The sequence below is a fragment of the Camelus dromedarius genome, chromosome 7 (assembly GCF_036321535.1).
Source record: "Camelus dromedarius isolate mCamDro1 chromosome 7, mCamDro1.pat, whole genome shotgun sequence".
Lineage (NCBI taxonomy): Eukaryota > Metazoa > Chordata > Mammalia > Artiodactyla > Camelidae > Camelus > Camelus dromedarius.
Genome location: NC_087442.1, coordinates 29,153,477 through 29,171,097, shown reverse-complemented (window position 1 = coordinate 29,171,097; position 17,621 = coordinate 29,153,477). Strand labels below are relative to the sequence as shown.

Here is a 17,621-nt window from a genome sequence, read left to right as displayed (position 1 = left end):
AAGGGTTGGACTTAGATATTGTATGAAAAGTAGGAGTCAAAGATAATTCTGAAGTCTTGGGGCCTATAAAATTAGCAGAACAGAGACACTGCCTTCAGAAATAGAAATTCTGTGAATTCTGGAATGTCTTTCCCTTTAGAATGTGGCCTCTGCCTCCCTGCACTGCCCCCATTCCTCCAACACAGCACGTAGGACTCCCCACACTCTGCTCCTTCATGCTGGATTATCCTCAGTAAAGTTGATAATTTAGATCTGAGCGGTAACTACTTCCTGTAAAGGAAAAATATTAGATTGGAGATTAGGAATTGGATTCTACTCTCAAACTGCGATTATTTGCTGTATATTTTACCTTATCCAAGCATTTTTATCGCAGTGTGGCTGAGAGGATTTATTGGGATATTGGATATCAGTGGTTCTCTAACTTTAGTGTTCATTATAATCACCTGGGGAGCTTTTAAAAAATACCAACACTTGGACCCACTTTCACGGTGTCTGATTCAATTAATCTGGGAAAGGACCTGATACTATTTTTTTTTTTGCCGAGAGTGGGGCCTGCATGGGGTGGGGCCCCTAAGATGCAGAGATCTGGCAGGTGGGGTGAGGGGGAAGGTGTGGCGGGGACCCAGTCTATTTTTTAAAAATCAGCATCCCTGGTTATGTACCATTGGAGTGCTCCCTCACGTGCATTCTCTATTGACCTCAGAAGGTTTCACCAGTGCAAACCTCAGGCTAAGGAGTTGTCAGCACAAGAAAAGTCGTCTGGAACTGGTTTGCCCCATTAAGGAAGGTGGTGAGCACCTTGCAAGACAAAGAGTCCAGAGAGGGAAAGATCTCTGCTTGGCCAGTAGAGACATAGCCCAGTAGGCATTTTGGATCTTCATAGCCTCAACTAACAAAGACATATGTAAAATTTCCATTAGACTTAGATGAGAAGAGCAAGACTGCCACCCGATCTAATTTCATGCGGGTACCATGGTTCTCTGAGAGAGATAGGTTATGTGTATGACCGCCCTTCTTGGAGGGGCAGCATATCACACTTAAGTGGTCCAAGCGCAGGAGAGCTCCAGTTCACCCAGAGGATGATCATAATGAAGTATAATCAAAATTACCCTTGAAATTCCCTTATAAAAATATGGAGAGAGTGGAGCTCTGATCACACAGTTCAACACAGTTTTTCCTCTAGTGTTGAAACAGATAGTTGCTTCTTCCCTGAGCCCTTAGGGGATGCTTGGGGTGTGTTTAAAAAGGGCCATTTGTAACTAAAAACAATATCTTTAACACAAAATTCCTACCTAGAGGGCTGGGAAGCTTTAGTTGATAGAGAGGCTGTGGCCTGGAGGCAAGGAAGCTAAGTGAAGGACTTTTTTTTGGAGTTGTTTGGGCCAGCAGGAGGCTTGGCCCTCCCAATCTACAGCATCTTACCTGGAAGCACAGGGCACAGACTAGCTTTTGAAGCTCACGTATCTGGGTATTGTAACTACTTGTTATAGAAATGTAGACACAAATCAGTTTGGAACAGAATTTCATTAGGAGAGGAATCATTTGTGTTCCCAGCCCTAGTTATGCTGATAAGAAGGCACTAGACTCTCCTTACCCTGGGGAGAGGATGTAACAGAATCTTTACAAAATTCCTGTGGCTTATCAGTTTGCAGAAAGACCCCTGGAGGCTTCTGGTCGGGAGTGGATGCCAGACCCCATGCTCTTCTTTCTGAAAGTTGAAATTAGAGAAACCTGTTTTTAAGCGTGTGGTACTAACAAGTATCTGCTGGCATGAGAAGATTCCCAAGAGCCCCCAAGGGGAATTTCTTAAGAGGTGATGCAGGCTCCAAGAAGGGTCCAGCAAAACACATAGGTGAGGCTGAAGAACCAAAGTGTGTTGTCACTCTTTGAGAACAATGGCTGAGTATGTGAGTGAAAATGAAAAGAACTATATACCCTTGAGACCCAAGTGTGAGCTTTGGATTGTACAGGGATCTGGCGCAGCAGGGTATCACCTCGTCCTTGAGCTAGTGTTCTTACAGCCCCACACAATTAGTTCAGTTCTTGGACAATTTGAGGTGGGAGCCCCAAGAAAGAGATCCTGAATTTCTGCTATTTTGGATACGTAGATAACCAAGCAATAAATTGAGGGAAAGTGTGTAAAGCTGGTAAAGAGGGTTATATGAGTAATACTAGCTTTCAAGATCCAGTTACTCATTTGCAATGGGAGTAGTGAAAAAGAGTATGGGGGAATACAGTTCTTAGTAATATGCTAAAATTTATGTGTTTCATGACAACCAGCTCTCAGGGGACCATTAGGCATTTGAGATCTTTTTGATCGTCTACAGGAAATTAATCGGGGTGTGAATTTCTGATGCTTTTGTGGCTGGGTCATTATATTTATACATTGGAAGATTTACTTGAAGACACCTCCTGTGCCACACAATAAATAGGGAGCTATCAAAAATTACTATATAAAATCAGAGTTTTGTTGACTTTAAGAAGTGTTTAGAAAGTATTTAATGAGTAACGGTTTTCTGTTCCTATGTTTTAATTAGTGTGGGTTATTTTTTAATCAGATTAACACTAAGATGTCAAAATTGTCATCTATTTGTGTCTCAGGAAAACTTGTACAGTAATTAGCCAATTTTAATCAACTCACAAAATGTCCTTGGCAAGAGATTGAAGTGCATACTTAGGCAGATAGATTCAAAATTGGGTATTATCTTGATATACATTGACATGTATGTACCATGCTTGATGGGGATTTTTCTAAGAGTATACATCAGAAATTGCTTGCAGAACAGTTGAATCATTCATTTATCCATTTCTTTATTTTAAAAGAATATTGATTTATTGAATATCTGCTGCATGCCTCGTGCTCTATGGTTGAGTCAAAAGTGAGAAGTGAGAAGGAAAACTGGTGCAGGGAGAGGTCCTTCCTAAAGGAAATAATCGTAATTATCCTTGGCTGGTCTTGTATTGGAATTGTACCTTTGTAGATTAATTTTAGTAAAAAGTTGATATTTTACAATATTAGGTCTTTCTATGGTAATCTCTCCATTCATTCAAAGTATCTCTTATTTCCATTACTAAAGATTATTGGGGTTTTTTCCTGATAGTTCTGTACAGTAATTATTTTTATAACTAGATATTTTTTATTGCTATTGCAAGTAATAGAATCCTTAGCAGTGTCCCCACTCTCCATCTAAGACCTCCCCACATCCACGCCTACAAATCTGTTCTCCTCTTAGATTGATTAAAGAGTTTTAAAAATTATTTTTATTCCTTTACTAGACAGGAAATTATGCATTTTTAATGGTTATCATTCAAATTTTAACATGCTTACTTAACAGTATCTAAAGTTTATTAATTTTTCTACCCTCCTCAAAAATACAAAAAACTTAAAATGCTTAAATTTTATCACTCCCCTCCCATCTGGATATTGTTGCCAATATTTATGTCATCTTGTTTTGCTACCAGACATTAGTAATTACTATTTATTTTCATATATCCGTTACTGTAAATTTAACTGCATGTGTACAAATTTCTTTGCTCAACATTTCATCTTGCATTTTTTTGGAATATATTTTCTTTCTCCCGAAGTTCCTATAGAAAGGATCTATCTTGGTAGATTTTGTCTGTCTGAAAATGTCTTAATTTTATTTTTGTTCTTTAGTGATACTTCAGCTGGATATAAATTTATAGCTTGATATCTGTTTTCTTTCAGGGCTTTGAAAATATTCCACTGCCTTCTTGTTTCATTGCTTTGGAAAAGTCTGCGTTTCGGTCTTTTGTAGGTAACTTGTCTTTTCTCCCTGGTAGCTTTTATTATCTTCTCTTCTTTTCTACTCTCTGCACTTTCTCTACAATATTTTTTGATTTGGATTTATTTTGTTTTTACTACTTGGAACTAGTGCTTCTTAAAACTAAAGGTTTATACTTATCATCCATTGTGGAAAATGTGCATCTTTCCCATTTTCTCTTTTTTCTTTCTGAAATTCCTATTATTAAACATATAATAGAGGTTTTCATTCTATCTTCCATGTCTCTTAACTTCTTTCACATTTTCCATTTATTTATGTCTTGGACAGCATTCTGAGTAATCTCCTTAAGTCTATCTTCTGCTTTACTAACTCTCTTTAGCTTTATCTATTTTTCTATTCACCACATTCATTGAGTTTTTTTAAAGACACATTTAATGAGCATTATGATCACAGTATTACATTTAGCAATCAACAACATGTGAATGACAACAAAAACGCCTACCTTATAACTTTTTGTTGGAATGCTTTGTACTTTCCAGAGATCAGAACTAAAATACTGGTTACATAGTAAATCTCAAATACAGTCCTTTTTTTTTTTTCTGGTAGCAGTTAGGCTTGCCCCTATGGTTGACTGCATTCACAAACTTATTGTAACCTGTAACCTCTGACTCTTCTATTCTGTTAAGCTTTTTTTCTTGGTTGTAATTAAAGTCTTCTCCCACTGCTACAACTACCTGTATTGCTAGAACACCATCTTGGTTTTGTGGTTTGGTGAAGTGTTTGCCTTCACCATCATAAGGACCAGAGCTTCTTCCTCCAAATTTTCCTTCTTTTATGGCTCCAGAATTTGAGGATTGATTGATGTAAATTTCTAAAACTGCTTCCATTATTACCAAATCCACCATTGCCATCAAGTCCACCACCAACAAGGCTGCCACCAAAGCCATCACATCCACTGAAGTTTCCTCCGTGACCAAAGTCGTCATTCCCCCAAAACAACCTCCACAACCACTGCCAAAGTTTTCAGAACCACTTTGACCTAGATGAGGCACTGGCCATCTCTTAGCCAGGCCTCTCCTTGCTTCACAGTTATGGCTATTCACAATATGGTAGGTATTTCTGAATGACAGTCTTATCCATGGAGTTATGGTCCCTGAAGGTTACAAAAGCAAAGGCTCTCTTCTTGTCACTACCGTAGTCAGTAATGATTTCAGTCATTTCACGCTTCCTATACTGCTCAGAAGCTCTTACATGAAGCTCTTCAGTGTCTTCTTCAATGCTACTGTCAAAGGCGTTTTCATAGGTAACTGAGCACCTGGTCTTTGAAGACTTCCTCTTGAGACAGCCTTCTCTGGTCCACAGCTCTTCCCTCCACCTGTGTGGCCTTGCATGCATGATGCATCTGCTTGCACCACAGGGGCTTACTTCAAACACCCAAAGCTTGTGGAGTGCTTGGTACTTGGGTCTTCCATTTACCACACAACCTGTCGGTGTTCCCCACGGCTCCTCAGGCTCTCACTGGTTTATTTAAAGTTCAAACCTTTGATAAAAAGCTTATGCAGCTCTTCAGGCTCTTTGAGAGACTGAATTAGACATGACGGCAGCAGAAGGAAGGCTTTAACGATGCTCCCTCAGCTGTGGCCACAGGTAGAATATCACTTAACTTTTTTAACATCAGTGCTCATATTTTTAATTTCTTGGTGTTTTTTAAAATTGTTTTTCAATTATCTTTTAGCTTAATCTTTTTCCTTTAAGTATTATGTGCCTTATTCATGTTTATTATTCACTTTGAATTTTATTTTATCATCCCTAAACAGATTTGTATTATAGTCTGTGTATAACAATTTTATCATCTGATATTCTTTTTTATTGCAGTATAGTTGGTTTACAATGTTACGTTAATTTCTGGTGTACAGCATAGTGATTCAGTTATACATACACACACATAAATATATTCCTTTTCATATTTTTTCATTCTAGGCTATTACAAGGTATTGACTATAGTTCCCTGTGCTATACAGCAGGACCTTGTTGTTTATCTATTTTATATATAGTAGTTAGATATTATCTGATGTTCTTGAGTATCTAAGTCTATGGTCTGTTTTTTCTGTGACTCTTGGAGGCTTATTCTGTGGCCTGTTTTGTAATTTTAGATTATAAACTGAGGTTTGGTGAAGTTTTACCTTTGAGAATCCTCTGCAGCCTGGTTGAAAATGTGACCTGCAGAAAGGTTTCGTTTTTGTATCTGCTAGGCACCTCAACCTAGAATTTTTTTAGGTTAATTTCTTAGATGGGCAATTCTTGAAATATACAAGTTATATAAATTCTAACATCAAACTAAGCTGAGGAGAGGCTGGTAGTTGTAAATGGTCAGAGCTGTAAATTTATTTTAATTGACTGATTTGTCTTTCCCTACCCTAATTTCATTTCATAGCAAACAAGCTCCCAGTTGATTCCCTGTGCTAGTGGTCAGATTCTTTCTATTTTGAATGTATAGCCCTTTGAGGGGTCTGACTTTGTGTGGGAAAGGATTGGACATTGTGTCCTATATTCGAATTCCTCACTTCAGGAAGGCTCGAAACCTTGTTTCCTGCTTTGATATGGCCTTTAACACCCAATCTTCTAGAGAGAGAGATTAGGAAACTTCCACCAGGGCACCAAAACTTGAATTTTCAGCTTCCTCTTTATTTTTGGCCTTTGGAGCTTTCCTGTATTTGAAGGGAGAGGTGGGGAGAATTCACTTACACATTTCGAAGTTTGCTTATTTTACCTTATGTTGAATTTCTAGGCATTTTGCAGCAAGAGGCTTCTTTTGGGTATATTTAGTCTACCGTATTACCAGAAATAGACGTCTCATTTATTTCATCTACCTTTTCAATGCTGTTGTGGCAAAACTAGAGAAAATACCATTTGGTAGATGCTAAAATGTGCCAGATGTTTGTTGAATAAATCATTGTTAAATTAAGGAATAAAGCTTAACAACATTCATGCATTTTAAAAGAAAAGTTCCTAAGAAAATTTCCTTATCCCCAGGCAGCATTGGTAATGGTGAGAATTTTAGTCCCCATTCAAGGACAGTGAAAGGAAAATGACATTTGGGGGTGAGTTTTTTCCCCTTGTAGTTGTCCATATAATTTACCTAGGGATCTGATTCTGCTATAGTTGTTCTAAGGAAAAATGCTAACATGTCCAAGAAATATGAAAATTGCTTTTGGACATCACCTCACTCTATCTAGTGCTCCAAAAGAATGAATCACATTCTAGGCAGGATAACACTCCCTAGATTTTATTTACTTATTTATCTTAAGGACCACCTTCTCCATGATCTCACATTTATCAGCAGTTTTTTCACAAATTAAAATGCATATCTGGGGACAGTTTATTTTTTTTCATCACGAATAAACATGAGTGTAAATCTGTTCCATACACTTTTAGAATAATTGTAATAGAAATTCTCCACCCTCTCCCCTGACCCATGGTTTAAGATTCGATTTGGACAAAGATTCTGTCTTGCTCTCCTATACTCCTCAGATAGTCATGTAGGACTCATCCTTGGTTCCTTTACATTCTGAAGAGACTCTCCTTTTGCTAGTTTGGCCACCATCGGAAGCAATCCCAACTGCAAAGCTAGACTAAGCAAGCTATAGATTAGAAATCAATTGGACATCAGTGCCAGTGATGTATTACTCAGCCCTGCTGGACTGTTTCTAGACCAGAAGGTAGAGGAGAGACCACTTGTTGTTCCTAAAACATTATCTAATAATCTAGGATTACACAGGTCTTCCCAGTTTGCTTTCTGGAGAGAAGGGCCACACATATGTCATGTTAAGCAAGATAAAGATACTATTGCTAATAGACACTAATATCATATTTATAAGCACTTAGGGCCTTTAAAATATCTTAAAATATATTCTTATATTTGAATATAATTCTGAAAATTTTTTCTCCCTTATTCTGCGTTAAAGGGCAGCACTATTATGAAAAATACTTTTAAAAATTATTGACATGTTAATCAACCTGAGTAATCAAACATTAGATAGGGATTTAGTGAATACTCTTGATAAATCATAATTCATACCATGTTTTAATCGATACACAGTATTTTTTAACTATCTTGAGTTGTGGATTAATTTTCCACATGAGAGAGAAAATAAGTTTCTTATGACCAGAAATCTCAGATTTTCTCTAAGATTCTCAAAACTATTTTATTTTACATAAAAGTGCCTTGCTGAATGTATAACTAAAAGTCAGTTTCTGATAAAGCTTTTTTACATATGGCTGTCTGGATTGCACATAAATGAAATCAGAAATCCTTTGGCAGTCCACACATCCTCATTTTTGTTTGGAAAATACGGTCACGGAATCCACTAAATTGTTTTCACTAGCCCATTGGACAGAATACTTTTCATTAAGTTTTAATCAGAGAGCTCTCAGGCGTACTGGAGAGGACACTGGAGTGAGCTGGAAGACAAATATTTGAGTCCGAACTCTGCTTTTTGTAAGCCTTTTTATGATCTTGGGCAAATCACTAAAACTCTCTGAAATCTCTCTCCTACGCCTCACTGGAAAAAAAAAAAAAAAGAATCATATCTATATCTAAGGGTGGTTCTAAGGACTAGATCCAACCATGCGTGTGAAAGTGCTTGTATAGTAAGAAGTAAAATACATGTGTTCTGTGTTAGCCCTCCCGGAAGGCTCGGAGCAAGGGCACGTCTCAGTCACTGCTGCACTTCCAGTATCCGGGTCAGCGGCTGACTCACAGGAGACCCAGTACAGACTGATGGGATGAATAATAACTGTTCTTCCCTGAAGATGATTCAGAGCATCTTGCTTACATCACAGTGTGAACCATGAAATTTGTTTTCTCATGAATAAAATGTAGAGGTGGGAATAAATTATGTGCAATGTTCCTTTCAAATGTGACATTCGATGAGTCAGTGAATTCTCATCCTCAAGATCCTGGAAGCATCACGAGACCTCACTGCGCTGGTGAAGTCCCATAGTCACGTGACAGAACAACAGGATTTTCAGAAACTATTTAAAATTATACGTCTACAGTATGCAAAACAGAGCAATCATCTTGACCCCATCATTCATTCAGTTCAGGGAAAATAAATGAAAATCACCAATGAATGAATGGTTAACAGCCAGGAGACATACTCAGATTCATTTGTCTGTATAGACAGCCTACTGAGTAATTCTTCCTCCAGTAATTTTTCCTGCCTTAGAGGAGGAAGATTTCTCATCTGTGAATCACGATTCTAATAAAATCTCCAAGGGCTGGTGTAAATACTTTAAAAAACATGAGTGCTTATTATTTCATGAGAAGATAAGGCATTGTTTATAGTCACGGTAATATATAGGAAAATTAAACCCGGACTCCTTTCTCCTTCCCGTTGGATGGACTCTTACTGAGAATGTCTGTCTTGATTAAGCACAATTCCACAATGACAACTCTGAGTTCAAGACCCTTCATGAAGACTTCATTACTATTACAGAATAGTGATCAAGGGGCAGATGCCAAAGTTGATATGAGCGGGGAGATTTGGGGAGACTCTAATTCATATTTCATTTTCTGTACTTCCTGCTATTTGGCCAGTGTGCAACCTCCAGCTGGAATGCGAAGCCCCTAACCATTGGCAGATGGGTTTGCCAGGCTCCCCAGCCTCTGCCCAAGTCACCATGTGAGCAAGCCGGCTGAGTGGATACTGGATGCATCTTCGTCATTTAATTACTTGCGTTGGTTTTCTGGGCAGTAATGTGATTCCTCTCATCGGTGGAGCTTAGGAAAGCCTGCGATTCTGTTCAGATAGGATTGTGTGGACTGTCTGGGGAAATCCAGAGCCTATGATTCAATTACAGGGGCTTTCACAGGGTTAGTCAGTACTCAGAACTCAAGTTGAGACCCAAAATAGTCTAAATGGTAAATTGATCATGTTGATCAGATTTTAATCATGCTGTGTTATCTAGAACTGGGTCATAGCATGAAGGAACAGATGAAGAGTTCTTTTGTTCATCCAAGTGGTTCTTGTCTGTTCTTCACTTCTTTGGGTAGCCTACTATAAATCCCGTTTGGCGCATGAAAAACGGTGAAGTAAAAGAAGACAGGCTTTCTGTTTTCTTCTTTTCACCCATTGTCATCTGCCCCAAGTTCTCCAGCCACCTTCAGTTTGCCTCTTACAGGCTGCTCTCTCTCCGCTTTACCCCATGTGCGTCCAGCGCACGCTGGTCCCTTCCCACCTGTGTTGGCGTGTGCTGGGCAGCTCTCTGAATTCTTCCACTCCACTGAAGCACCACCCACATGAGTCTAGGGTTCCTGCAGCAGGGACAGCTGGCAGTGTGTGTGCGCAGTGAACAAGCTGCAGCTGATACCCAGCCTGGCCTTCAACTGGAAATTCTATCTCTTTGTTTGAAACAAACTCTCTCCATTTTGCAGTGCTCCCACTTGACTGTTACCCTCCCTCTGTCCTGAGAAACTCAAAATTACTCAACTTTGTTAGGCAGAGCTGGAGCGTTCTCACTCTTTTCAGGCCATATCCTGGGGCTTTTTATCCCTGACTGAGTGTTGGGAAACTGAGGAGTTTCTAAGAAGAATTCTGCCTCCAGCTTGTAAAACCGCATTATTGTTTCTCCTTGCTGACCTTTCCTCCTTCCTTCAATTCCCGTCTTCAGACACCCAGAAGTCTCGTGCCTTCCCGCCCTCCCAGGACACACAGTGTAGGCCTGAGTGACCTTCATGTCTCAGACTGGCTCATTCTGCCCTGGGTTCTATGACTGCGCCCTTTCCAAAACGTCCCTTCCCAGCTGGTCTGACACATTAACACTGAACATTAATCCTGTGGAGCTAACACTCCCAGTGAGGTGTCCTGGCTGAACATGGCAGGACTACATAAGGCTTCCCTTTTAATAGAGGACTTAGATCAGTGGTTCTCAACTGGGAACGGTTCCACTATCACCCTTGCTGCCCCCCACCCCCACCCCACAGGGGACATCTGGCAACGTCTGGAGACACTTTTGCTTGTCACATCTGGGGAGCAGGGGAGTTGCTGCTGGCATCCAGTGATCAGAGACCAAGGTTGCTTCTAAAGATCCTACAATGCATAGGCCAGCCCTCTCACACAAAGGCTTAGATGAAAGGGACATTTCATTGACAATGTCTGGGCAAAAATATTTGGAAGAAATGCACTTAGAAAAATGCAACAGACACGTGTTGCATTGCCACCTCTTCTTCAGATCATTTAAGTGTAGGAGTTTCCAGGGAGGCATGGTGAATCCCAGAGGGACAGGGAGTAGCCTGACCAGGGGCTGGTCACCTTGGGGTGTTCAAAGTCCAGTCAGCACTTTGCTTAGTCAGGTCACCCCAAAACATAGTTCAATGGGGAAGAGAAAATGGGAGAGTGGATTTCCCTTGCTGGAGGAGAATTTGTTTCCATTTTCTGAGCTTTTGCTGCTTGCATGTACGGGGCACACACAATCGGGATGCACAGATCTCATTAAAGGGGTGAGGGATCTTGTATGTTTTTAATCAGGCTGAGGAAAAAAAATCACAGCTGAGAGCAAGCACCTGTATGGAAAACAGTTGTACAGGGTGGGTCTAGCGGCTGTGGAGAGACCCTGAGTTTACAAACACTGCCAAAGCACGCTGACACCAAGAGGGGACAGACACTAAGATGGCAACCATAGGAGATCACCAGTGAAAATGGAATAATTTCTCAATCTGGAATATAAGACTTACCTGTGAACTCACAAGAGTGGTCCTCAGTAAGGGAAGTCAATTGCCTTCCCTGAAAATCTTTACGAACTTGAAAGACGCCTCTTAATCAACTTTTGTAAAGTGTGGTCCTGAGAAAAGATCAAGGAGATAATTTGCAAACCTGCAGGGATTTCTTTTCACTGAAGAGTTTGGCAAGACTATCCCAAGTTTAAAATAAGAGTCAACACCAGAAATTCACTTTATTATATTTTGATTTCACAGAAAACGTAGACTTGTAAATAACAATAGTTCTTTGTAACAATCTGTGTGACACTTTTATTAGCTTGTGGAATTGGGCGGTTTGGTTAAACAGGAATCCATGTGACTATCGGGGAAAAAAAACTCAAGCTGAAGCAACTATGATTTAGAAAAATAGTAATCATGTTGGGCTTTGCAAACCACCTGTCACCTTGCTGATCCCCAGAAAAATGTAAACATGCTCATGGATGAGTGAAAATTTTCTCTGCCCAGGTGAGGAGCAGGTCAAAATCAGCATGCCCTGGCTGTCAGCTTGCACCAGTGGGCTGCTTTGCAGAAAGTCAGTGCAGACCTGACAAAAGCAATTTACCAGCTTTGGAACTGTGAGGCCTATTTGTTGAGACTACAACTCTGGCTCTTAAGATAAGGAAACTCAGGTTGGAGTACAGTAAATAGACACAAAAGAATGGTTCTGGTCTACTGGACACTTCTCTGAGCCTTTATTTTGAGAGTGGGCAAGAGGGGAGATGAATGTTCTTTAGCTGAGCGAGACCACACCGGCCCCGGGCCAGTCTTGAATAAATGAGAAGTCATAACCATATCCTGGCCTGAAAGTGCCATCAGGCTCCCGGACATGCACGGTCATGCTGGTTGCCTCTGAGAGGGAGGGGCCGCTGTAGGTCACGTAGAAGCAATGTAAGTATTCCTTCATAAGTTAATAAGGCTGAGAAAAGCCAACGTGAAGTTGAATTTTCTGACTTTAAAGCTACCGTCTTTGTAAAAGAAATGTGATACCTGATGTTTTCAAGCTTTGTAATAACTCCTATAAAAAGGCATATGGTTGTGACAATTGAAAACAGCTCTTAAAATGAACGTGGGCCACCTAGAGCAGGGCTGCACAACAGGTATGGACATCTGAGCGCCAGCCTGAGGCCCAGAGGCTCAGGGGCCTCCAGGTGCCTTGGAAGTAGGTGCTGAGAGGGGACAGGGTAGCAACAGCAGAGGGAGGTGTAGAGGTTACCCACAGAGCTGAAAAAGCCACCCTCCATCATCACTAGACTCAGCTGGTCACTGGGGAACAGCTTCCTGGCTCTTTCCTCTGACTCCCCCTCCCGCGATCCGGGTGCACGTGAACTAAAGTGCCGTAGGATGGATCCTTGTGGGATGCTCGCCACAATCTAGTAACACTCATATAAGGGTGAGCAGACAGTCCATGTCTGCCCTGTGCCTCCTCCCCTTCCATCCCGAAGCACCTGTGGTCCCATAACACGCCAGGACTCCCATATCCCAGAAGGGCAAAGAGCTGGGGCTTTTGTGCTTGAGTTTAAGCCATTTAAGGGGATGAACTGGTCTCTCAAGGCAGGGGGTTACCACCTTCAGAGCAGGAACGGCGGTCCAGGATGCTGTAACTAGAATGCACCTTGACAAGGTGTGTTCATAGATACAAAGACTGGTCAGCACCACAGACCTGACCAGTCTGTTGAAGAAAACAAGCCATTTGCTGAGGCTCAAAGTCACAGTCAGACTCTATCTTTATTGAAGAAAATGCCAGTGAACTAGTCAAGATCTCCTACTGTGTGGAACGTTTTCAGATATGGCAGAAAATCAACGGGCATCAACTTGGACCAGAAAACTTCAATTTATAATAAGATTTTTATTGGGAGGGAATCTGCAAGGAGATCTGACCTGAATGGTTCTCTCATTATTTTATTTTGGGTAATTCATGCTATATATTCCCTTAAAAGTCTCAAATAATGAAGAGTTTAGTATCTTTTAAAATCATGAAATATTGATTCTTTACCAGGCTTTAAAGAAAATGAGTTTGAAATGTTCAGCTTTTGAAAAATTGGGAGATTCTTCTCTTTCAGAAGTAAAAGCAGATAAAAGTATCTCACTCTCTTATTTCACCCTCCACGTTAGCTGCATCTACTGCCACTTGAGCTGGTTGCCACAGTCCCGTCCCTCGTACAGATGAGAACCACGTGTGCAGGTGTCTGCATGGGCGTGGCTTGTCTCCTTGCTCCTTATCAGGAAGAATGCATTTCAGCATAAAAGGAAAGTCAGATCTAAACATCCCAAGAATAAAACAAACAAATAATGAACGTCCCTTCAGGATGCTAAAATTATTTAGAATCCACTGAGTCAGTTTTGAGACAAAGTAGTTTCATTTAACAGGTAAAGTGCTTAAATTTCTTGAAGACTCTTACAGTGTGATCCTCTTTGTGGGAGTGTTGGGGGTAATGACTGGTATTTTTACACATCCCTTCACCTCTCTTGGTCTGTTCCCCCGATACAGACTGAGGGGAGCGAAGATGTCCTCTCAGATCCTTTCCACATCCAGATACACCCATGGATTTATGATTTCAGAGTTCATCCAACAGGAAAGGGGGCTGATGGCATTGGGACCCCCAAGAGAGCCCCTCCATCCTCCCACAGCAAGTGTCAGTGTTACTAAGACCAGGCTTGCCTGCTCTGCCTCCCACTCGCCCCCCGAGACCCATCTGGGCTCAGAGCAGCTACCATCATGCTCCACTCCCCCCACCCTCTGAATCCATAGAATGAAAGGAAGGAAGAGCCACTTTGGAAAAATAAGACAACTAATTTCAGGATTTTGGAGTGAGGGAAAAGAGACGAATTCCATCATTTTAAAGAAGACTAGGAGGCAAATATCATTATGACAAAGCACTAGAAAGCTGATTTCCATGAGCCTTGGTCTGAATGTCCTGCTCTAAAGCAAGGAAAGAGAACTGAAAGGCCACAGTATCAAAGGGCAAGCAAGCATCCGTGATCTGACCCCAGATGCGTGTAATAACCATCCTGTTGGTTAACGCAGCCCTGTGACGAGATCATGTTTAGAACAGGAACCTAACTGGACAGGAGATGAGAAGTAGCTTCGTGGACTTCACCTTTCTTTCCTTTAATACATCAAATGAAGCAAGCAGCCTCTCCATTTTCCCGGGATGTCGTCTTTTGGCTCATGGCAGGAGCCGGCCACAGTTTGCATGTTGATAGTCCCATAATTACAGCTGGGGCCCTTAAATATAGTCTCTGAATTACGATTGGTTTGCAATATAATACGCTAGGGTTACCAAATTTATAAGCAAGGCTGTGTCATTTGCTTTAGGCTATGGCTTCTAGTCATCTTGGAAGCATCCAGTGAACACAATTAAATATGACAGGTCTTTACAACGTGTGTGAAGGTGGACGGATACTAGCTGATGCCCCTTTGCACACATGGCCAACTTCTTTCAGGCATCTGCTTATGGTAGAGGCTGTCCAGGCATGACCTCGCTCTGGAAACCTCTCGTTCAGCATTTCGGTTGTCATCCCCAAAGTTTCCATTCTCAAAGCCGTTTCAGTTACAAAATTCCATGGGCCACCTGCATCATATCAGATAGGAATTTTATTCCCCCCTTATCTATACAGACACGTTCTCTGACATTCCACTCACTAGGTTACTTTCCTCCATCTTCACCCAATAGCTACAGAATACTGCCAGGTCATTTGTCTTCTTTTTCATTCCCTTCAGATTCTTGGTGATCTCATTCCCTAAAAGGGTCTTTACTTGGAGCAGACAGTAATGCAAAGCAATCACTTTCTGAGGCTTTTGCTCTTGCAAAGATTCCAAACTGGACCAAAGGACAACAGACCCACCTTGTCACATCATATTTTAATATGGCAACAAATGCCTTGAAACACATGCATTTGAAACCTAAAGTTTATTGAAAGTCATTTTTCTCCAGCCAATTACCAGTTACCCCAGAGGTGGTGGCTGCGAAAACCACTTGATCAGGCAAAAGCCCTGCTTGGTCTTTTCAAGAATTAAAGTGAACTCAGTGGGGGTTGATCCTGCTTTCTTTACCCTCCAGAGGGATGTATGGAATTTCTTTACTGTCAACATTTGTTGGAAAACACAGAGGAAGTTCCTTTGGGGCCCTCTTTTTCCCTCTGGCCAACTACTCTAGAAAGAGGAAGTGTCTAGGTGGATGGAGGCAGTGATCTGGGCCCACCCCCGCCCATTCTAACAGCCTGTCATGACCAAGGAGAGGTGTGCTGGCAGTCAGAGAGAATAGGCGATGCTTAATGTGCAGTGTGTGGCCCCAGTCCCTGGGTCCCAAGGGAGGGAGAAGGGGCTTCCGTAGAGACAAAGGCCACGTGCCTTACGAAGCATCTCCCAGAGAGAACCCAAAGGCCAGTGTCCTTGCAGATCTGACGGAGTCCTTGCGGGAGGGGAGGTGGATGGTGACCTCCGCTGGGGTCATGTAGGGGCTGCCCAGTCGGCGCTCTTAGGGGCCTTGCACGTGTGCACATCCAGGGCCTCCAGGCAGTCCTGACAGCGCACAGCACAGCACCAGTGGAACTTACACTCACACTTGGTCATCCGGGTGACGTGGGAGGTGTCATACCCTCTCCCACAGCACATGACTTCGCAGCTGTCCATGCCTCGGGAGGTCAGGTTGCACACACGGCCTGCTGTACCCAGGGAGCCTGGAAGACAAGCCAGGGGGTGTCACTGAAACAGTGTGAGTGGAATACAGTATGCGTCAGGAGGAGAAGAGTTATGAGGTCATCCTCCAGGCTGGAGCCCTGATGCCACCTTACCACAGCCTGGGGCTGTGCCACCAATTCTGTGAGCCCACGCAGCACGTGTCAACCTGGGGGCCAGCACAGCAAGGGCAAGTCCAGGAAGGATGGATGTGCAGCTTTGGATCAGCTTTGGGCACCCTGACTCCAGCACATCCACTTCAAAGTTGGATAGACTTTTTGGATTATCCCTGCCCAGCCTTGGATTGATGAGTCACTGAATGCCAGATCAGAATGAAAGAAGGCTCCGTCCTTGTGCCCTCTTTACTGACCTCGGACCACAGTGAAGAAGCAGTGGCCAAAGTCAGCTCTCTTGGAATCTGTAAGGGTGTGGGACCCTTTAAGGGAGGGGGTTCTGTCTCCCCGGACCTGACTGCACTGGCTCTTGAGAAGGACAAGAGAACTCTGGTTGCTGAAGGGGAGGAGTGGGCATCATTTGGGTAAGACCTTGACGGAGCAACGCCCAGACTGGCTTATCTTTCATGTTTCAGTCTAGTGGTCCATCTAGATATGTGTGAGGCACCTGATTGAATCCAGGATTCTGGGTCTCCAGTGACCAAAACTGGTGTAAAAAACCTGTTGGGGATGACTAGAGGAACACCATCTCAGTTAAGGGGGATGATGTTTGCTAAATGGGAATTCATATTTACATATTTGTTTCTAAAAGAATCTCAAAGATAGGATGTTGTTCTATGTCCAGGGAAGCACCCAGAATTTTTTTACAAGAGCATTATCGGACAACAGAACCAAGTGTAGTGGACATTTCTGGAGCATCTGCTCAGCTTATAGTGATCATTTCTGCTCCTCCCTCCTGCACAGAGCAGGGTGCCTGGTAGCCTCGTTGAACAACATGACCCAAGCTCTGTTGGTGGCAGGTGATGGGACCAGGTGTGGGCACCTGACTTGATCTGGGCCAATCGGGTAGATTTCCCTGAGGCTTTGTGATCTTGATGGGGACGGTATAAACTCCAAGCGTAAACCAAGTATAAACTCAGTAGCCATTGGTAGCGCTGGCGTACCGTGAGGAGGTCTGTGGACAAGAGGTCACAGAGAGACAAGAACGAGGCAGTTGTGCAGAGACAGGATAAGACTTGGAAAGGGAATGCTGCCCAGGTCCTGGACTGTTTTCTTGTCCTGCTTCCATTTCTCTCTGAGGTCTGGCTGCATTCCAATCTTTGGATTCCTAGAGACTCTGTATCCTTACAATAATTTTCTCCTTTTAGCTTAAACCACCCTAGTTTCTGTTACTCACAACTGTCAATCCTAAATAACCAACAAACCTAGAGAAGCTACACTCTTTATTAAAAAAAGAAACAAAAACTTTTATCAGGTTGAAAAAG

General features: G+C 42.2%; 1 protein-coding gene, 1 long non-coding RNA gene and 1 pseudogene across 2 annotated transcripts in view; 1 reads left to right on the top strand and 2 right to left on the bottom strand.

The window, feature by feature from the left end:
* LOC135321670 (uncharacterized) overlaps positions 1-17,621 on the top strand; it is a 41,789-nt gene that overhangs the window by 17,427 nt on the left and 6,741 nt on the right. The gene's annotated exons all lie outside the window — the stretch shown is intronic.
* LOC116153898 (heterogeneous nuclear ribonucleoprotein A1-like) lies at positions 4,326-5,137 on the bottom strand (annotated as a pseudogene).
* WNT2 (Wnt family member 2) overlaps positions 14,975-17,621 on the bottom strand; it is a 42,121-nt gene continuing 39,474 nt past the window's right edge. The window contains exon 5 of the mRNA XM_010975579.3: positions 14,975-16,185. Within this exon, the coding sequence (XP_010973881.1) occupies positions 15,956-16,185 (230 nt within the window). The 3' untranslated portion in view covers positions 14,975-15,955. The remainder of the gene's footprint in view (positions 16,186-17,621) is intronic.